General features: G+C 40.3%; 1 protein-coding gene across 3 annotated transcripts; it reads left to right on the top strand.

The window, feature by feature from the left end:
- Positions 1 to 1,449: 1,449 nt before the first annotated feature.
- si:ch211-269e2.1 (cohesin subunit SA-2) lies at positions 1,450 to 20,830 on the top strand. Of its 3 annotated transcripts, none has more exons than XM_031283712.2 (32): positions 1,450 to 1,609; positions 2,027 to 2,122; positions 2,885 to 2,972; positions 4,502 to 4,666; positions 5,881 to 5,977; positions 6,187 to 6,263; positions 6,352 to 6,423; positions 8,014 to 8,218; positions 8,350 to 8,498; positions 8,602 to 8,675; positions 8,759 to 8,882; positions 9,027 to 9,125; positions 10,289 to 10,368; positions 10,448 to 10,555; positions 10,654 to 10,774; positions 10,871 to 10,988; positions 11,457 to 11,560; positions 12,141 to 12,233; positions 12,352 to 12,438; positions 13,132 to 13,338; positions 14,236 to 14,318; positions 14,409 to 14,496; positions 14,613 to 14,693; positions 15,358 to 15,450; positions 15,535 to 15,709; positions 17,593 to 17,729; positions 18,476 to 18,577; positions 18,672 to 18,823; positions 19,230 to 19,358; positions 19,440 to 19,630; positions 19,722 to 19,797; positions 20,374 to 20,830. In XM_031283712.2, exons 2-32 carry the CDS (start codon positions 2,073 to 2,075, stop codon positions 20,507 to 20,509), a joined length of 3,561 nt encoding a protein of 1,186 aa, XP_031139572.1. In that variant the 5' UTR covers positions 1,450 to 1,609; positions 2,027 to 2,072; the 3' UTR covers positions 20,510 to 20,830. The 3 variants fall into 3 exon arrangements, with proteins under 3 accessions (XP_031139572.1, XP_031139422.1, XP_031139495.1); XM_031283562.2 differs by having other exon boundaries at positions 13,132 to 13,353; XM_031283635.2 differs by having other exon boundaries at positions 1,457 to 1,609; positions 2,888 to 2,972; positions 13,132 to 13,353.
- Positions 20,831 to 22,044: the final 1,214 nt, after the last annotated feature.

Below are 22,044 nucleotides of genomic sequence, written 5' to 3'. Positions count from 1 at the left end.
TTGAAGGAGCATTTCTGATGTCAGGTGGCAGTTGGTTCCACAGCTGAGGGCCAGCAACAGAAAAGGCTCTGTCACCTTTTTGCTTAAGCCGGGACCGTGGGACATGGAGGAGACCTTGGCTGGAGGATCTGAGGGACCTGGGAGCTACATGGGGATGAATGATATCTGCTATGTAGCTGGCGTCCACGGCATGAAGAGCTTTAAAAACCATCAGCAGTATTTTAAATTGTATCCTAGACTGGACTGGAAGCCATACATACACACACTCACACATTCAGTGCAAGGAGGCTAGGACAGGTGTAATGTGTTCACGCTTTTTTGTGTTCGTGAGCAGCCTAGCCGCTGCATTTTGAACCATCTGAAGCCGTGCCACCAGTCAGAGGGAGACCAAGGTAGAGTGAGTTACAATAGTCTAAGCGGAAGGTTATGAAGGCATGGATGACTTTTTTCAGATCATTGTATGACAGAACAGACTTGAGTTTGGAAATTATTCTTAATTGGTAAAAACTGGTCTTTACAACAGATGATATTTGTTTCTCCAGGTTAAAATGGGATTACCTGAGTATTTCCTTTTCCCGCTATATCATCAACATTTAAGAGGGAAATACTGTACTTTTAACTTCACTACATTTATCTGACAGGTGGAGTTACTATAAGTATAAGTTTCTTTTAGATGAAGATTTTACAAAACATAATCAGTCCAAAAAATACATGATGCCTTGTCATAGATTAAACAACCCACAGTATATAAAGCAGTTAAAAGTTATACCTCAACCAACAGTATTTATGTACTGCAAATCCATCAATAATAATGATCCAATATTATAATAATATAAGTACTTTTAGTATATTTTGTTGCTTATACATATGTGCACTTAATTACATTTTTGAATGCTGAACTTTTGAAATTTGAGCATATTTTTAGTGTAGTATTTCTATGTATAGTACTCTTTAGGCAGTGGTCAAAAGTAACTAAGTACATGTACTAAGTATCCTACTATTTTGAGGTATTTGTACTTTTTATTTGTATTTTCTTTAGGATTAACCATCGCCTATGATGAGTAAATGGCGCCTCCTGCTGTTCAATAGGCTACCTGCAAAATGTTAAATGATAAAATGCCACGACAGCTCCCTTCTGAATTAACAACTACTGGTGTGGTTAATTAAAATAAGAGACACAAACGCGGCAACGTTAAGACATTGTGACACAATACGGTGTGCTGTAATGTTATTAAAGCAATACATGACTCATGTCTGCAGAGTGCAGACTACCTCATGTCTCATGCGTCCTACAGATGTTTACAGTGTTGAGGTATGCAGAAAGCAAAGACGCTTTGCAGGAAGCCCAAACTAGACTGTCTTGCTGTCACAGCCGCCGGGGGACGGACTCAAGTGTGAGTGACGGTTTAGAATAACCAATCACGTATGTTCGATTTGGTTTGCCAGCCAATCAGGAATGCTGTTAGGCTGTCCGTCAACTTGACTATGAGAGTTAGGTGAAAACAGGGACGATATTCGTGGTGGAAATGTTTTGTATTAATCTGACAGCCTTCGGATTTAAAACAGCACATCAACGAGCATCAAGGAAGGATGAATCAGTGTGAAGAGGGTAAGTTTGAAAAGTTTAGGATAGGCGACCGACCTTTACCTGTCAGTCATCTTACAACGTTGCAATGCACACAACAGGGATACTTCAGGAAATTATAACTGACGTTTTAGTTTTTAGGAAAACAAGTGTTAGCTAGCAGTGTCGCAGGATAGCAGAGTGCTGTTGTCGCAATAATTTAAATCCCTGCCAGCTCCTCCCTGTGCAGTGGGGGGTGGGGGGGATCTTTTTCATGTATACAGAGTAGCCACCCTGCAACCCCCTTTCACTTGGGGATAGGGTAATTATCTGGCAGATATTTATAAATATATCAACCTCTTCTCAAGATGTTTAATATTGATCAAGTATCCATACGTTTTGCTGCACAAACTGTCTGCAATATCTCTGTTTGTACCCTACTTTATAGTACTGTATTTACAGATGCACAGACACACACCTGAGCCCTGTGTAAAGATCTGAGGAGGAGATGATACCAGAGCCTACAGCTACAGCTGCATCCAGAGCCTCAGCGCAGAAGTAAGAGAGAGAGAGAGAGAGAGAGAGAGAGTGTGTGTGTGTGTGTGTGTGTGTGTGTGTGTGTGTGAGTGAGTGTTTGACAGTGGTGAAAGAATTTCACAGTTCCTTTACTTAAGTAAAAATAACAGTATCCTGCATTCCACATTCTACTTGAGTAGAAATGCATGAGTATTACCTGCAGTGTCCTTGAGCAAGGCACCATTCCCCTAACTGCTCAGGGAGCCTGACCATGGGCATCACCCTAACATCTCTTCACAACAACTGCATGTCTATGGGTCCTGGAAATACACAGCACTTACTAATAATTAGGCAAGGGGGATTCATTCAAGAAATTCTTCTTCAAAATGTACTTAAAGTATCAAAAGTAGAAGTACTCACTGTGCACAATTCCCTTTGATAGTATTAAATCATGGAGCCTTCAAGGTCCCGAAAGATGTTATGTTTCTTTTCTTTTATGTCATTTTCTGGGAGTAGGTGTAATAAGTAACATAACTAAAAAACACCTGAGGGTATGTGGGGCCCTTGAACTATAACAGCTCATAATATTTTAATAGGTTGATCATATTACGTATGTAAAATCAAGGTAACTATAGCGGTTACATAAATGTAGTGGAGTAAAAGTATAAACTGACATAAATTGGATATACTTAAGTAAAGTACAGTACGTGTGTAAATGTACTTAGTTACTTCCATCACTGGTCCTTGAATGCTAATTCTTTTTTCTATTTTTGTATTTGTAAATTCCTTTTTTTGACTTCCTAGTAGGAACTCTCATGATGAGGCAAACTCCTCCGGGGCTGTCAATCACTCAGAGGATGAGTCGGGGAATGAGAACAGACAAAAGAGTGTGGTAAGTGTTGTGTTATTCATCATTTAGCATGCATGGTCCAAGGCCTAGTAGTAGTAGTAGTAGTAATAGTAGTAGAAAAGCAGTATGATGATACAAGGAAAGTACACAATATTTGAAGCATACATGCACAACCATATGATGCCTCCTTGGTAATTTAAAAGCACAATAATGTAAATAATAAAATGAATGATGCCTGAATTCCATTTAGGCTGCTTCAGTTTTAGGGTCTTTTCTTTTTTTTTAGATCAACTTTTTATTGTTTTTTTTTAATGCAGACATACAGAACAGAACAGAGAAAGACAAAATGCACAAGAACAAAAACTCTCGCCCACCCCCCACCCTCTGCGGTCTCAAGGAAAAAAAACAACCACAAATAAACAAACAGAAATCACACCTTGCCTAGTCACTCTCTTCTAGTTCTTGAGGCGCTGAGGTCATTAGGTCTGATATTTGTGCTGCTGCACTTTTCCATTGGTTGATAGTTGATGATTTAGCTTTGTTAATCCTTGCTGTAGAGAGCTCAAGCATAACTATGTCCAGAAAATACGCCAACCACTGTTTTATACAAAGTGAGTGGGGGGGGAGCCAGTGCTGAGCTATCATTTTCTTGGTTGCAGTTGAGCCGGCTAGCCAAATTTTCCTCTGTCTCCCAAGCAGGTGTAATTTAGAGTCGTTGTTAAGTAACACGACAATCGGGTCAGTAGGAATTCGACATCCTATCACATCAGATATTATTGATGTTTTATTCTAGAACTCATGCATCTGTTCACACTCCCAGACCATATGCAGAAAAGTTCCAGTTTGTTCAGGTTGACAGAACATATAGGGAGTTGGAATGACTTTAGAGATGTATCTCTTCTGGGGAGTCCTATGTCCTATGACATATGTTGAAGTCAGTTTTAGGGTCTTGATATTGTGCATGCTGTGTCACTATGACCATGTTCATTCGTCAAAATTTATTGATTGACAACTATTTTGAAGCACTTTTTTTCAAGCAAAAATGCCAAATGTGAGGATTTGTTGCGTTTCTTTGTCAAACATGATAGTCTTTGGGTATTGGACATTTGGAGATGTCATGATAGGCTCTGGGAAATTATAATGAGCTATATATAAATAGATAAATAAATTATTTATGACATTTTTAAGTAGTTGAGAAAATAATTGCTAGATTAATTAATCATGAAAATAATTGTTTTTTTTGCCGCCCTTGATATTTTCATATTTATCAATACTGTTATTTTCTTAATTATAAAGCTAACACTTCCCTTTAATCATTAATAATAGATACAAAAAATAGAGAAACCATGTGTTGAAAGGTATTCATTAGTAGTGTTACTGAAGTGTGATGAGGCTTGTTAGTGCCCAGCTGGAGGAGTGAAGCATCTGACTGTCTCTCTTGAATTTGCACCTTGAATCATCAAGGTTCTTTAATGGTAACACAGAGGGGTTTGTCTGCTTATATAACAGAACACTGGTTATATAAACTCATATATTTTGTGTCTTATCTGCCACTTTTATAAAACCCACAGAGACGAAGAAAAAGACCGCACGAGGGCTCGGAGAATGTCAAGCGCAAAAGTGCCAAAGCCAGTCGCAGCAGTGTTAGAAGAGCAGGAGGCAGCCGCGGTAAACAGAGGCATGTGGAGGCCGTCACTCTGTTCGAAGTGGTCACCATGGGCAGGAGTGCCATGCAGGTAAGATTAGCTAAACCTCACCTGTGATATATTTGCTTCTGCTCTTGATTGTCTTATATTCTGTAATTTGAAGGTCAAAACTTTCTTGTTTTTCTCAGAAGTAGTGCGAGAGACGTGCACACATTAGTTCACCTTTGATTTATAATAAAAGAATGATCATTCTGTTGGTAGGTTTACATGCACATTAATATTCCAGGTATACTCAGGATATATTTAGCCAATGAGCAGCAACAGTCTTCATATCCTGATTATAAAAACACCTGAATATAATAACTGGGATAATGTCATTATCAAAACATTAATATACAGTAAACACTCTAATTTAGGGGTCTTCAATGTTTTTTAGGCCAAGCTCCCCTTAGCTGAAAGAGAGACAGAGCATCCCCTTTCGTTTATTGTGTTATATATCTTTTTGTGGATATTATAGGTTTACAAAGTGAAAAAGCCCAAAGTCCACCCGAAAGGGACTTACCATCTTCCAGAGAAAACATTGTTCACCAACTGCTCCAAACAGCTCTATTGTAGTCCAGCCTTTACTTCCGTGACGAATGTGCATCACTTTGTAACACACGTTATAATGCTTGCCTAGCTGCTAGCGTGGCACGCCCTTATACTCTGCAACTGACTAGCTAGCAATACTAACTGCGCATGTGCAACTACCAACAAAGATTGAACAGAAGTGAGATGCCTCACTCTGTAGCTAAAACAGAGAGCTCATCACACAGGGTGAAAAGAGGAGCTGCAGCAATGTGCAATACAACAAAAATATGGTGTTTTTTGAAAATTAAACTATGTAAACCTATTCTGATATAACCTCTAAATACAATTATGAACCTGAATATGAGCATAATATGAGCACTTTAAACTGGGCATACAATATTGTGTAGGGTGGCCTTTTTATTTATTTTTTCATATATTTATACATCATGTTTTAATGTTAAACAACATACATGTAGCACAGTGAATCCTTAAGCTTAACTATATCTGTGGATAGCTACTATAGTGGCTACCTTACCTTACAGGCTGATAAGCCGGTCATCAACGTTGTGTATATGAAAAACAAATCACAAATAGGCCGATTTATCTTTGCTAATAATATGTTGGACTCATGTTTATGTATATTCTTAGACAACTTGGGGCCCCCCTGCAGTAACTCTGAGGACCCCCTGTTGAAGATCTCTGCTCTAATTGACTCTTGTGTGATGTCTGAGCAGGCGGTGATTGATGACTGGATCGAGGCTTATGTGACGGACCGAGACTCTTCTCTCCTCGATCTCATCAGCTTCTTCATCCAATGCTCTGGGTGTAAAGGCAAGCAGACACACGCACGCACACGCACACACACACACACACACACACACACACACACACACACACACACACACACACACACACACACACACACACACACATATATATACACACACACACACACACACACACACACACACACACACACACACACACACACACGGAGAATACACACAATCAGGTCTATGTGTCCTTCCTGTCTCTCCCAGGTGTGGTCACAGCAGAAATGTGTCAGAGTAAAGAGGACAGTGAAGTCATGAGTAAGATGGTGGAGGAGCTGGATGAGGTAAGACGTCTTTAATCTGTGTTTCTTTTTGTTTCAGTATCGGTTTTTAACACTTACAACTGAAACTCTTTGGCTGTGTGTGTTCCAGGTCTCTGGTCTGCAGTATAAGAAGTTTCTGGCCTTTCCGTGGATCCTCACAGTCACGTGGCCCATGGACACAGTCAGTAGTACCTCCCTGCTTCACTGATTTGTCCTGACATTTACATCTTTCACCTTCCTGCATTAGAGGGTCTCTCTTAAATCACCTTCTTGCCCCATCGTATCTTCAATCAGATTTATAAGAGTGATCAACATGTCCGGTGATGGTAATAATAATTATGATAATAATGCCCGGAATGATACCAAACTTCTACAGTAGTACAAATAGTTTCTGTACTTATAAAATGAGACATTAGAAAGTGTGTAACTACACCAGAAGTATATTTAAATAACACTTGCCTGATGGATACTCCTCTCGGCTGCTACCGCGCTATCGGCGCTATCGGCGCTATTGCGCAGTACTTACATACTACTACTACATACTTCTGGTGTAGTTACAAACTTCCTAATGCCTCATTTTATAAGTACAGAAAACTATTTGTACTACTGTAGAAGTTTGGTATCATTCCGGGCATTATTAGTGGGGTAATTTACGAGATACAAACATGGATCCATTAGCGCCTGCACTAAGCTAACCAGCTGATAACGCTAACTCGACCAACGTTATAACAAGGGAAAAAAGCTTATGGGGGGGGTTGTTTGGCTCGAGGTCAAGGTGCAAAGCAGCCTAGGGTGAAATTACTCCGAACCATCACTTTAAGTGCATTATTATATTCAACAAAATTATTATGATATAATGATTATATTTGCACCACATTTACCCGTCTAAAATGACTCAAATACTCACTACCTCATTAAAATATTAAGACTCAATAGGGAGCCTGATAGTGACTAGTAATTTGAGATATTAGACACCTTTTATTCATAATTATTTTGGGTTGGTGTAGTGTAGTGTCTCATAACTGTAATTCACACACACCTCTAGAGCAAAAAGATAGCATTTCATGGTGGGAGCAAAAAGTTGTGTCCATGCTTGGGAGGCTAGATGTCTCATTCCATTGTAAATTTAGTTTGGAGTGCCATAATGTGCATACATTTTATGCTTTGAATCCAAACCCTCTGTGACAGTAAAATGGCGGAAAGTAAACATAGGCAGCAATTTGGGAGTGACTTTTGGATTAGTTCCAATACCTTTTATTTGTCCAGCGTGACTCCTGTTTTGCAGGAACACCCTGTTAGATCTGTTTCAGTTACTCTCATTCACACCTGGAAGCTGTACATAATCTGAATTATTAATCAGAGTTGGGGGGGGGGTACCCTCATGAAATAAGGGCCCCTGACAATCTTAGCATGAGTTTACCGTGTTAATACTGCTGTATTTTACTGTTCTTTGTACATGTTTTTTTTCTTACCTGTTTGTTTCTTTATTGTGTACGCCAGTTTCTCTCCCCTGTTCAGTACTTGACCTCACTTCAATGACCTTTGAGGGTGACCAACTTCTTTCTTTTTTTCCTTCTAACTGAACTGATATCCAATTGGTTTAAGCTCCAGAGTGATCCCTCACCCATCCAAACATACTCCTTCACATCAGGAAAGTAAAGATGCCAAATATTTGAACCTGTAAGTGACCCTCTTCTCTAACCTAAAAGTAATTGCTGCCCCTCAAAGGTGTGTTCTCTCCCTTTCTTCTCCTCCCTCCTCTTCACTGTAGGATAGTGTGGAGTATCCTCTGATACAATCTGGACCGTACGGACGCTGGTTCCACTCTGAGTTCTGCGACTTTGTGTCCGTGCTGGTGGCTCAGTGTCAGCACAGTGTCATATTTGACAGTTATCTGATGAACACCCTCATCTCACTGCTCACCGAGCTGTCGGACTCTTATGTACGGGCTTTCAGACACACCTGCACGCTAGCAGGTAAGGAATAGAAAAAACACACACACACACACACACACACACACACACACACACACTCCGATACATATACATAAATACATTCAATAAACTAATCTGTGCTATTTGGTTTTGATCTGGATGTTTCTGTTAAGCGGTGAAGCTGCTGAGCTCTCTGGTGGCTGTGGCTCTGAGCCTGAGCGTCAGCATTGAAAACAGTCAGAAACTACACGAGGTGCAGAAGACGAAGACGAGACAGAAAAGCACACTGCAACAGGAGAGAATACAGAAGAAGATCACAGAGGTAAGACCAGTATCACTTGGTATCTGGCTGAGGATTTTATCTTTGCTGAGTGATGTCTGACTCACTGTCTGGCTACTGTATGCCTTTCCTCATGCTCTTCAAGCTGCAAGAGAAGAGGGCAGAGATAGAGAGCATGATGGACATCATCTTCAAAGGAATTTTTCTAAAAAGATATCGGTAAGTGTTTCTCTGGCACTGTTGTGCGTTAGACATTATCTCATTGAGTGTGGAGCTGATTTTGTGTGTGTGTGCCCGTGCAGTGATGTGCTTCCAGAAATCCGCTCTATCTGTATGGAGGAGTTGGGTTTGTGGATGAAGCTCTACAGTTCTGCATTTCTCACTGATAGCTACCTCAAATACATGGGCTGGATGATGCACGACAAGGTAAACAACAGCAAACATATCATTTAAGATAATGTGATGTAACGCAAAGATAACAAAAATAGTTTTGATATTTTTGTAAATCTTTTAGGATGAGGACAGACTGCCATCTATTGCTATGAAACTGACATGCATTCCATGTTTCAGATGCCAGATGTGCGTCTGAAGTGTGTGTTAGGTCTACAGGGTTTGTACGGAGATCCTCCACTCCTCCCTAAACTGGACCTGTTCACCAGCCGCTTCAAGGTAAACTATTCTGCTCAAAGCTGCATTAATGGATGATAACCATTATGGGTCAGAAAAATATAAAAACAAGCTGACAAGTCATTAAATGTCAACGGTTTATAAAGTTGCATGGTGAATGTTAGCAAAAATGTGTATTTATTTACACATTCAGCAGACACAGTTGCTCATTTGAAGTAGCTTTTCTGGCCATCTGGCAAATGGAAGTCCATGATTTACTCTCCAGTAATTCCTGATAAAAAAAATATCTGTCCCTTTAGCTGCTGGATTTTTGACTTTCTAAAAGTGTTTTAGGGCAATATATTTATAATAACAATAATGTATCAAATGACAATGTAAAAACACTGTGACAATGTGAAAGGGGTCGGCTTTACAGAGTTTCATAGTGAGTTTCAGGTCATTGTTTAGCTGTCCGTCCTTAAACTTTACTGTTTTGGTTCCCTCTCACTGCGTTGATTTTTGTTTACCTGCTCAGCACCAAACCACAGTCAGACACAGTTATCGCCTACCTGGATGAACATAGTGGAGCATTTAGCAGTAAAAGAGATATTAGAAGAACATTTAGAAGTTGGTAGAGACCTAAAACAGAGCTAAAAGAGTTAATATTGGACTTAATATTAATATCATCAGGGTTGAGCACTCATTTAAAGTTATTACAGTTAATGTCATTGGTATTGTATATGCAAATTTGCCTAGTGTCTATTTGGCCTCAACTGCATCACGTGGCCTGATTTTTCAGGTGGACACAAACTACTTTAAATCAATGATAATGTTTTTCTGTAACTTCTGGATGTGTAAATATATAACTGTTTGGTAACACGATTGCCATATCAAATTAAAAGGTGATATGTCAATGTTGTGTTCACAACTTGTTTCCACATTTGCTGCTTGAAATGAGTTTGATGAGAGCAGTGAGACTGAACCAAACAGTACATCCGCGGGCTATTTAACGTAAACAATGAGTTAAAAGAGGCTAAGAAGTTCTGTAATGATGCAGAGTTTGGTGATGAATCTGTGTTTGGTCTCACAAATGATGCTACAACCAGCCTTTTCACATTCCACAGAGTTTGATTATCCAAAATATGAGTAATGTGCATTTGTTGTAGACCGACATGTTTGTATTTAGCGCGTGCGCTAATGCATGATGTCTACTGTTTGTGTTCCAGGACCGGATGATGTCCATGACTCTGGATAAGGACAATGAAGTGGCAGTGCAGACCATGAAACTGCTGCTTCTTATCTCCAAGTGAGTTTGTTGTTCTCATCATTTTCCTCAATGTTTTTCTACTATTTTTCTTTGTATCAAACTACTTCTGACTCCTCAGAACATCTGATGATGTGCTCAGTCCAAAGGACTACAAGCAGCTGCTCCAGTTTGTTTACTCTTCACAGCGCCCTTTAGCAGCCACTGCAGGGGAGCTGCTCTTCTCACGGTACGTTCACCTCCATCACTGAAAAAAAACAAAGAAACAATAAAACAAACAAAGAAACGTTCATTAACGTTTGCCTGGACGTTGTTGGTCTCTGTTAGGCTTCTCAACACTGTAGCCCCTGCATCTGATACTCAGGATGAAATAAATGAGGAGGAGGCACATAAACAACAAACATCTGCCAGACTGAAGGCTCTGCTGCAGTTCTACCAGGAGTCTGAGGTGAAAACACACGGGCTGTTTCCAATCAAGGCTCTTGTTTTAGCTTAGGAAAATGACCAGGGATGGACTAACATGTCTGTCTGCGTACGCTTTCAGCTGCACAAGCATGTGGTGTACCTAGTGGACAGTCTGTGGGACTGTGGTGGAGCCCTGCTGAAGGACTGGCACACACTCACATCTATACTGCTGCAGGACTCTTCCTCACACGGTCCAGGTAACTGTGATGTGTGTGTGTGTTTGTGTATTTGCAGGCAGGAGTGTAGTGTAGTTGAAATTCTTAGACCACCAGAGCATTAGTTTGACTAATCATTTTGTTGATGGGATTCAAAATAGTTTTCTTTTGTATTACTAATGAATATGGTCATAATATGGACAAACCCATATTTGTGAATATAATTGTGCTGCTCCAGATGTGTTTTACACCGTAGCAAGCCACTATTTTATGAAAAATGTCTTCGACAGCCAACACCCTATAAACTGATACTAATAATAATGTTGTATTTTTGTCTATTGGATGCTTAAACACATCAGTGTTTCAGTGAATTTAACTGTATGTGTGTGTGTGTGTGTGTGTGTGTGTGTGTGTGTGTGTGTGTGTGTGTGTGCGTGCACACGCGCACGTGCATGTGCGTGTGTGTGTGTGTGTGTGTGTGTGTGTGTGTGTGTGTGTGTGTGTGTGTAGGTCTTACCCAGGCAGAACAAGCAGTGCTTGTAGAGATCCTGGTAGCGTCGGTGCGTCAGGCTGCAGAGGGCCCAGCGCTGGCAGGAAGGAGTGGAGCCAAGAAGGTCAGTGCGAGATTAATCCCCATTTATGAGCAGAGATGTATTAAGATATTTTACTTAAATCAAAGTATCAATACAAGAATGTGAAAGTTGTAAAAGCATGTTTCATCCAGTGGTGTGCTTCTGCTACAAATTTTTATTCTTCTTTTAGAATTTTCTCAAATCTTTGCTTTTTCGTGAAATATTGGATGACAGGAACACTGGTTTAATTTTAATTTGATTGCATTTTCTAATTTTGTATGGTTTTTAATGTAAAATCTTAATCTGAAAAGTATTAAATAGTAACTAAAGCTATTATAAATGTAGTGGAATCAAAGTACTACATTTGCTTTGAGATGTAGTGCAGTAGAAGCATAAAGTAGCATAAAATGGAAAAACTACAAGTACCCCAAAATTGAGTTAATAGTGTTTGTAAGACAAGTTCTGGTGGTACTGATAACTATAGCAATATACTATATATAATTATATAAATAACTATAACGATATAATAAGTATATACATCTGATGTTATAGAAGTACTGAAACATGTTGAACATATTTAAATATATCTTAATAAACAGGTCTGTTTGTTTTAATGTGTCAGGTAATGAATGCCAGAGAAAAGAAAACTCAGCTTGATGACTGTACTAAGCTCACTGATCATCTCCTCGTGGTGCTTCCTAAGTTACTGTCCAAGGTATTTATTCCACGTCTAACTGTCAATATATTAGTCAACATTCAGATCTCCGTGCTGCACAATTAGATTCTGGGCTTTATATTATGATAAGGTGTCGATGATGTTGTTTTTTGTGCAGTTTTCAGGTAGTTGTGACATTGTTGCCTCCCTGATGAAGATTCCTCAGTACTTCCTCTCTGAGTGTCCTGAGGCTGACAACACACAGGTCTGCATCCCAGCCTTTCAACCAACACAAACAATGTCATGAATAATGAAATGAAACATGAATGGGGTGACAGTTTCGTTACCTTTTGATTGGAATTGTTTTTGTTACTATTAAAGTGCTCATATTATGCTCATTTTCAGGTTCATAATTGTATTTAGAGGTTATATCAGAATAGGTTTACATGATTTAATTTTCAAAAAACACCATATTTTTGTTGTAGTGCACATTGCTGCAGCTCCTCTTTTCACCCTGTGTGTTGAGCTCTCTGTTTTAGCTACAGAGTGAGGCATCTCACTTCTGTTCCACCTTTGTTGGGAGTTGCACATGCTCAGTAGCTAGGTAAGCACTGCTAGCTAATCAGAAGCAGAGTATGAGGGCGTGCCATGATAGCAGCTAGGCGAGCATTATAACGTGTGTTACAAAGTGACGCACGTTCATCACGGAAGTAAAGGCTGGACTACAATAGAGCTGTTTGGAGCAGTTGGTGAACAGTGTTTTCTGTTGGAGATGGTAAGTCCCTTTGGGGTGGACTTTGGGCTTTTTCACTTTGGAAGCCTATTACATGCACAAAAAAGATATATAACACAATAAAGGAAAGGGAAAACGGCAAAAAGCATAATATGAGCACTTTAACACAGTCGTGTTAACCAAAGTATTGGAGTTAGTCTGTCTTCTTCTTGTCCTCTTCCTCAGGCTGTATCCGGTCTGACGGCAGAGATGGGGGCTATTTTGGACCGCCACTCAGGCCCCCCTGTTCTGGAGACTGCAGCCCGTACGTTCCTCAGTCTGTGTGGGGCGGAGACGGCCTGGTGCTCTGTGGCCCGGGCCGCCAGAGACTCTCTGGTCCAGTGCTGGGTGGATCAACTGACAACACTGCTGGGGGACACAGTATCACTTAAGGTGATAAAAGCTTTAGTGCGTAACTATTTTATATTAATGAACGCTCATCAGCTTCACAAAACTCTCTCTGTATTTCTCAGCATGGCTGTGTTTAGAAAATTGGTGTCGTCCGGCGACTTTTGCGCGCAGAAACTTGAGTAAAGATAATTACCTCTTCTGAAGAGTCCATCATTCACACTCGAAGAAGTGCTTTTGGTCAGTCAGCGTTCTCTGTCACAGGATCTAAAGACTGGAATATGTTGCCAATGCAGATAAGAGAAATAAATACTTATCGTTTTTTTGCTGGTCAGCTTGAAGAACTGGCTTATCAATAATCAGATATCTGCACATTAGACTGCTGACTGCCTTTTGACTTTTGCTGCCTGCCTGCAGATTTGTGTTGTTTTGTTGCTTGCTGTCTGATGTGTTGTGTTTGTTATTTGTTGTTGCTTGCTTGAATATTGATCTGTGTATGTTACTTTTACGTGCTGACTGTATTAAGTCATTTTATGGTATTTTATTTTTTTAAGGATGCTATTTTAAAACTAGCCAGGGACAACAGATGAAAATTAGCCTGCTGAGCTAACTCTGGCTCATTTACAGTTAGTTTGCTGTTTATTAATGAGCACTGTCCCTGTCAAATAAACAAATAAATGAAATGAAATGTCGTTAGTTTATTTGTAAACCCTATTTCTCTATATGAAGTACTGCATTCTTTCGCCTCTTCAGGCCTCTAAAAACCTTAAATCAAACAGAGAATAAAAATCACTCATTGGTTGAACTGATGTCCACACAAAGGCCATAATCTGTAATAAGGGGTCACGAGTAGTTCATTCTAAGGGGTGCCAAACACCCATGTTTGCAAAGAATAAGGAGCCTTGACAAGATGTCTCATTATTTCCTATTCCTCTGTTGTAGGGTGAGAGTCAAAGTTTCTCTGCTGACGAGGAGAAAACTGGAGAGATTTTAGCCACACTGAAGAAACTCAGAGCTTTCCACAAGTAAGATTTGAGAGCCGTTTGTGCCCACAATATTCTGCTAGTGATGTGTATTTATTGGCTGTACATATGTTTTTCTTCATGTTTTGTTAGCTGTCATGACCTCCTCAAGTGGAATGTGTTTGAGCTGTTGTCTCCTCTCCTGTCAGTGGAGAGCAGCGAGGGAGGAGCACTGCCTGAGGTACCAACACTGCTTCTTTCAAATCAAGTTTGTGCAAGGTTTTTGGACTTATTTATTCAACGCCCTTTCTATTCTAAGTGTCCTCACATTTTCTCCCTCTTCATTTTTGTCTGAAGGTGCTGCTGGAGGTGCTGCAGTGTCTGTGTTACTGCATGCTCTGGTCTCTCAACACCAGTACCGAAACGTTAACCTCCAGAGTGAGTTACATCTGCTTCACTTTTCGGGCGTTAAGCTGGTGCTTTTAACTAGAATGAATATAAAAATTTAGAACTAAGACGATAAGAAATCTGGATGAACAGCAGAAGTAGTGGAATGACTAATCGGCAACTATTTCGATAATGGATACATCCTTTAGGTGGTCTTTTAAAGCAAATTTTCACTGGTTTCAGCTATACAAATGTGAATATTTTTTTACTTTCTTGGTCCTCTATGATAGTAAAATAAATATCTTTGGGTTTTAGACTCTTGGTCGGACAAAACAAGACATTTTAAGATGCCATCACAAGCTCTGGGATCTTGTGATGGGCATTTTTGAGCAATTGCTGACATTCTATAGTCTACACAACTAGTCATCCGTCATCAGTAGACTAGTAAATTATGAAAATAATTGTTAGTTGCAGTCCTACAGAGAATGATTAAAAAAAAAAAAGAGTACAATGTGTCTCGATATGCAAATTGTAGCAACAGACTTTTTTTTGACTGTACTTCTAGAGAGGCCCATATAAAATTACTTTCTTTTTGAAAAAATCCTGCACAGTTTTAACATCTCTCTTCCAAATTTAAATATTTGCAGGTAAAATACTGCACTATTTGTCACTTATCAGTGTGTGTGTGTGTGTGTGTGTGTGTGTGTGTTTTTAGGAGAAAGCTGTGGCCCAGAGACTCCAGCTGCGTCTCTTCTGTGAGAGGGGTAATCAATGTCTCTCCCACTCTGACCACAGCGTGCGGCAGCAGGTAAACTAATGTTTTATCAATGATGGCACCATTTATTTTTTTCTTTTCACCTTTCTAACTTCCTCATTATCTTTCCCATATTAGGCTTTTCTGGGTGTCTGTGACGTTCTGACAGCTCATTCCTACCAGCTACAGGTGTGGGATCCCTCCTCCTTTGGCCCGCTGCTCTACACTCCCAGTCCCAAACTGCAGAGAGCGCTGTTGACCTTTGTGTGCATGCACGTCTTTGTTGGACCGGACTGTGACAGCCAGAGCAGCGGTGAGACATCGGCCTGTTTACATAAAAATATGTTTTGCTTTTTGTTACTCTACTTGGATGTTTGAGCTTCACTGTGCACAATGATTTAATGTGCAGAGTTTGACACCCAAAGAGTTTTTTGTCACATTCATCTTGTTTTTCTGTGCTCACCTTAAATCTGAGTTTAAATAAACGAGCATAGATATTATCATATGCATATCCATACAGCCTGTACATTTGGTGATGAGGTATAAAGAGTAGATGTAATTTAATAAAATTTCAACAAGCTAGTTGAACTTTTTTTGTGGAAAAACCAATGGATCATTTGACCTCTTTTGGGTGTCGAACGGTAATTTAAATGAAACCATGTGAGTAATTTAGAGGGAAATGTCTCTTTGGTGGAGCTGCTAACAGCTCATAGACATCTAAAATGTGACAAGGTGCCCCAACTACACACCACTTTTTGTATGGGCCACAAAGGTCAAAATGTTTGGAACCCACTGGTTAATTTCTTAATGCATCGTATTTACATCATATACATTGTATAACCCTCATACAAAACATCGTAGATTATTCAAATTTTTTTTCATGCTAAGTCTCAATCTGAAAAACAATCATAACTGCAGTTTTTAAACAAATATAGGAGTAAAACATATATTTCGCTCTGAAATGTAGAAGGGTAAAAGCATATAGTAGCATAAAATAAAAATACTCAAGGAAAGTACAAGCTTAGCTCTGCAGTGCAAGTAAGATGGTTAACTGTTCAGATAATTGTTTTGTGACGTTTCTATTCTCACACAGCTGCCTCGCAGTGGTGTGTTTGACAAACATGTACCCAGGCAGTGTGCGGGACACCCAGGAGTAAACACAGTGCAGTTTTGACACAGTAGATGGCACTCTCACCCTGTCGGAGCTCAGCAACTTTTCTCGGGCCTGTGGTGCTATAAGTGAAGCATTGATTCAGTGAGCGGCTCGACGTGGTAAAAACATGCAGATATTAAATGCACGGCCACACATTTGGCTTAATAAGTCACTGCAGAGCTGCCCACTGACCGTAAATGGGGTCTGATTTCCAACCTGACCTGACAATTGACCCTCAATTACAAAGGAAGCCCTGTTAATATCCTCCGACTGAAACTGGCTGGACTAATTTGCGCGAAAGGATGTTAGGCTTTGTTATGCAAAGCGATGCAGCCTGTAAATTGATGACGGCATTATGTTCCCGTCTGTTCTAAAATGAGAAAAACAAAATTGACATGTTGGAAATACATAGTGTTCTCTTTGTAAAGTCCTGCAGGTAAACTTATGAATCCATTCATGGCGGACTGTAACTAAGACACTTTATTATATTTACAATAGCTTCTACGTTCAGAAACATATTGCATCCAAATATGGAATAGTCCAGAGAAGTCAATAGCGGTCCTGGTGGGAATCTCTTAAATGTTCAACCAAATACAATACAGGATTATTGGTTTTTGAACATGTAATAAAAAGCTATTGTTTTATTGGATTTGCCTGGTAACAGTTTTTTTTATAGTATAGACAGTGTTTTCTATTAGCTGCTGGATCACAGATCACTCGGAGGGCAAAGGCACTGAGTTAAATCATAAAATCAGGGCAATCTCTTTCCGTGAGAAAATTCCATTAACTCTGGCTCACCTCTGAGCCTATTTTATTAGCCTTCTGAAAGATTGAAGCCACATGGTGTCACAACCATAACTCTAGTCTTATGTTATCTTTGATTTCCACCTGCTAAAGCCATTGTCCTCAAACTAACTAAAACACTCTGCTTTGTTCTTTTCTTTTCTGTTATATGATTTCTCATGATTAATCACTCTCTTCCCCTTCTCTCGCTCTCGACTTCACATCCAACCACACGCTTCAACTCCACCCGGCTCCCTCAGTCAGTGACAACTCTGAAGTGGAGAGGCTGGAGGACCTTCACAAACGAAGAAATCTGCTGGCGGCCTTCTGCAAACTGATAGTGCATGGAGTGCTGGAGATGAGCATGGCAGCTGAGGTCTTCATGTACTATGTGAAGGTAAAGGTTAATTCCTCAAAGACAGTTTGATCTTATGTTTATCAGCTTTCCTGCCAAAAGTTAGATGAGAAGATAGATACCACTATTATGTCTGTACAGTAAATGCAGTATAAAGCTACAGCCAGAAGCCCGTTAGCTTAGCTCAGAATAAAGACTGGAAGCAGGAAGAAACGGCTAGCCTGGCTCTGTGTCCCCCCCCCCCCCCCCCCGGATAGCTCAGTTGGTAGAGCAGGCGCCCATATATAGAGGTTTACTCCTCGACGCAGTGGTTCCGGGTTCGACTCCGACCTTGGCCCTTTGCTGCATGTCATCCCCCCCCCTCTCTCCCCTTTTATGTCTTCAGCTGTCCTGTCAAAATAAAGGACGAAAATGCCCCCCAAAAAATATTCTCCCTGCCAGCAAAGAAATATGTCAGAAATATGTCGTCATAAAACCCCAACTTGTCCTTTTTAAACTTTAGTTTTGAAAGGATCAAACAAACCTGTAACCTATAACCTGTTAATTCGAGAGCTTTAGAGGTGCTGGAAGGCAGATTTTGTTACAGAGCCAGGCTAGCTGTTTCCCCGTTTCCAGTCCTTATGCTAAGCTAAGCTAACCGGCTGTAGATTCATATTAAACGGACAGACAGAGTGGTATCGATCTAATCCAACTCTCGCATATTTTCCAAAATTTCAAACTATTTCTTTAGCATATACTACAGATATCTGACTGGAGTGTCCCATTTTAATTTCCCCGTTTGTCCCCAGTACTATAACGACTTTGGAGACATCATCAAGGAGATGATGTACAGGACCAGACAGATGGATAGAATAGAGAGTGCTCGGACACTGGTGCTCTGTTTGCAGCAGGTATAGTTGCTTCATACACATCCTAATAACAATGGGCCTCAGCTGCACACTGCAAGCTGCATGCTGCTGATGTGTGTTTCTTCTCTTTCCTCAGCTGTTTGTCCGTCTGAAGCGAGAGCAGGAGAGCGGCGGTAGGACTCACCCAGGGGTCCAGACCTTCACCTGCATCAAAGAGCTCGCCAGGCGGTTCACCCTCACTTTCGGGGACCTCGTCAAGTTTCGCGAGTGTGTTGTCATGATCCACAGGTCAGCACGGGCTCTTGTTTCGCAAGACTTTTCCTAGATCGACAAAGACGGGAGTTTTTTTTCTTTTTTTTTAGGTTTTAATTGGAAGCGATTGTAAAAACAATAGTCGATAAAAGACAACACATTAATGATAGTGATTACAAAACTGGAAAATACGAGATACCATGAACAGTAATTAGTCCAAAGGTATCATAAAAATAAAATATGATTTACAGTTAACGGAAGTAGCGGTCACAGAAGGCTTGTATCATGTGGACGCGCCGACAGTTTTGTTGTCATTACTTAGAATTCCTCATGGAGGCGACAGAAACTACGCACTATAGCTTTATTATCAGAATCAGTTTTTTGTGTGTGTCTAAAGTGTGTGTGTGTGTGTGTGTGTGTGTGTGTGTGTTAATACGGGCAGGAGCGGCATAGAGTTTGTGTTCCAAGAGTTTAGTCAGACCCCAGAAACACCTACGCCACCGTACCTCTCCTACCTGACCATCCTCAGTGAGTTCTCCGGCAAACTCCTCAAACCGGACAAGAAAACAGTGTAAGTGCTGCATGTAACATACAGGTTTCTTTGTAACGCCGTCAACTTGGCTTTCTGAAAGTCTTGTTCTCGTCTGTGCAGGTTCTCCTACCTGCAGAAGCACACTGCAGAGCACATTATTGACCTCAGGGAGGAGTGCTGGCAGCCACTCATCTACTACCGTGCTTCCCTGTTGGCTGTGGCTGAAGGAGAAGATGCTGTGTCCTACGTTAGCTCCGACAGAAAGCTGTACCTGCCAAATCGCTCTCCCTTCTCCAAACAAAAACTAGAAGGTGCTACACCTAAACATCAAAATCAAGCACAGAAGTTGTATGTCCTTATTGTCACCAGCTGCATCATTTATTTATCTTTTTTGTTTTTTAGGAAGCAAGTCCCCCTGCGCGTTCAGCCCTGTCGACTCCAAAGCTAGTAAAGTCCACAAGTCCAGCTTCAGTCCAAGGTGAACGATTCTTCATAAACCAGTTACACACCAAATCTCCTCCACCTCCATCATACTAATAATCAGGGCTTTAAATTCACTTTTTTGATCACCAGCCAACATGGCTAGTCGATTTTTTTAAAGTTACCAGCCAATCAGACTTTCCACTAGCCGCATGTTTGTTTTAGTTTTTCTCCTAACTAACTTTACTACTTCATTTCAGTTCCTCGTTTGTAGCGTAGCTCGTAGTCGATACCACACACACGCTAGGCACGTAGCCAACGGTTCTATGACACGTCACAACATAGTGTTCATGGGAAATGTAGGATTAGTACTACAAGCAGTGTTGCCAGATAAAGATTACGGTTCCAAACCCCAAACACACACAAAACTGCCCTAATCTTTTGGCGGAAAACAGACCAAATCTGGCAACACTGACTTGTTTTTTGCAGCCTACCTATTTAAACAGACGCACTGTTGTTTGCTTGATTCATCACTAGCCAAATTGGCTATTAACTATACAATGTTACCCGCATTTGGCATTTGGGGGTCAATTTAAAGCCCTGCTTATAACTGTAACCTCATCTAACTCCTCAGCAATCAGGAAAGGACGACTGACATGGATCCCTTTTCTGTCCCGGTGGAACCTCCTGCAAAAAGACTGAACATCGAGGGATCTGTCCTCAGCACCGGAAACGAGGCGGATGATGACACTGTGGAAGTCGAACTGTAACAATAAGGAAGTTGTAGGAGAATCGGTGCTTCTGTCTGGATTGACGAAACCTCACACCGGACATCAAAAATTTGGAGCGAGATGTTTTCCTTTTTTTTGTGACTTCTCTTTGCTGATGTGCAGACTTCCCAGCGTCCATTTTTGTAGTACATTATGTTTTGTATGAGGACATAGTTTTAAAGGATAACTCTGCGATATTACATTTGTTCCCATTGTCAACAAATCCCATGAAAAAAAACAAAAACCACAACGTACTATTACTTGTGCAGCTAAAGCCTGATACTTCTTATTAGTCTGTGCCATAAACCTCAATTGTTGCCCGCAACGTTAAAAACACATCAATGATCCACACCGTTGCACTAAATCAGCAGTTCTCAATCTTTTGGTACCCAGTCATGTACTGTATGTCCCTTGGTTATAATTTGACGTTGCCTATTTTTCTACACTTCTATTGTCTTAGTTATGTGAAAGAACACAGGAGAAATGCATTAGAAAGATATTAACCATGCATTAATAATATAATAATAATAACATACAGATTAACAAATTATATATTTGTTAGATTAGAATGTAATCTATAAACTATTATAGTGCCCGTACCTCACTGCACTGAATGATATGATCCTTCATTACAAAGAACATGGGAACTGTAGTTTACTAGAGCACCAAATTATGTATTAATCCACAGATAACCTTTTACTCCCAAGTAACTCCGGAGTAACACAAAACTAAAGTTCCCAGCTGTTTAAGTAAATTACTGAGCCTATTTAAAACAGAACAAACTATTTATTTGTGATCAGTTTTTAAAGATTTAACATTTTCAGTAGAAACCAATGGAGATTTTCTTTTCATGGGATTTGTTAAAAGGGAGAAATATATAGAATAACACTAGTCTTATTCTTTAAACAATGTCTAAGCTCAAGTATAATTTATTCACAGCCCCCTTTCATTTGAGGTAGGAAGTCTAACTGCGTGTCAGTCACTGCTCAGGCAGCACCTTTAAGTATCTTCAGTCCTAATAAAAAGCCCATTCTCCATCTGAAGTTTGGACCAACCTGAGTAGAGGGACCAGGAGAAGTGGTGGGCGAGGGGCATGGGCCGTCTTGCAGGGAGAAATGAGCGAAAAATCCACCGCTCCCTGTTCAGATGCACCAATCATAGCCGGGGGGGGGGTGTCTAACTGTGTGTCAATCACTGCTCATACACATGCATTCATTCTCCCTTGTGGGGGGAGGGGCTTAGGAGACCGTTTTGGGCTTCAGTGGAAAGGGGGGAGGCACTGAGAAGTTGTCGATGTTTTTGGCTAAGTCCTGGATCTTCGCAATCCTACCTACGGCACCTTTAATTGTGCTGCCTGCCACTTTATTATTGCTCCTTATAGGAAACGGTTAAGTTTAAGTTTGCCAAAAACTACTACTATGTATTGCTGTAAATCAATTTAAATTAATAATCCATCTTTTTTCCAAGCTGTAATATATTTTTTGAACATGTTCATTTCTATAAATGGCTTTGTGTTTCACTTAATACCCATAAAT

The sequence above is a fragment of the Sander lucioperca genome, chromosome 8, assembly GCF_008315115.2.
Source record: "Sander lucioperca isolate FBNREF2018 chromosome 8, SLUC_FBN_1.2, whole genome shotgun sequence".
Lineage (NCBI taxonomy): Eukaryota > Metazoa > Chordata > Actinopteri > Perciformes > Percidae > Sander > Sander lucioperca.
Note: the sequence above shows the minus strand (reverse complement) of the source record. Positions and strands in the feature narration are given on the sequence as shown.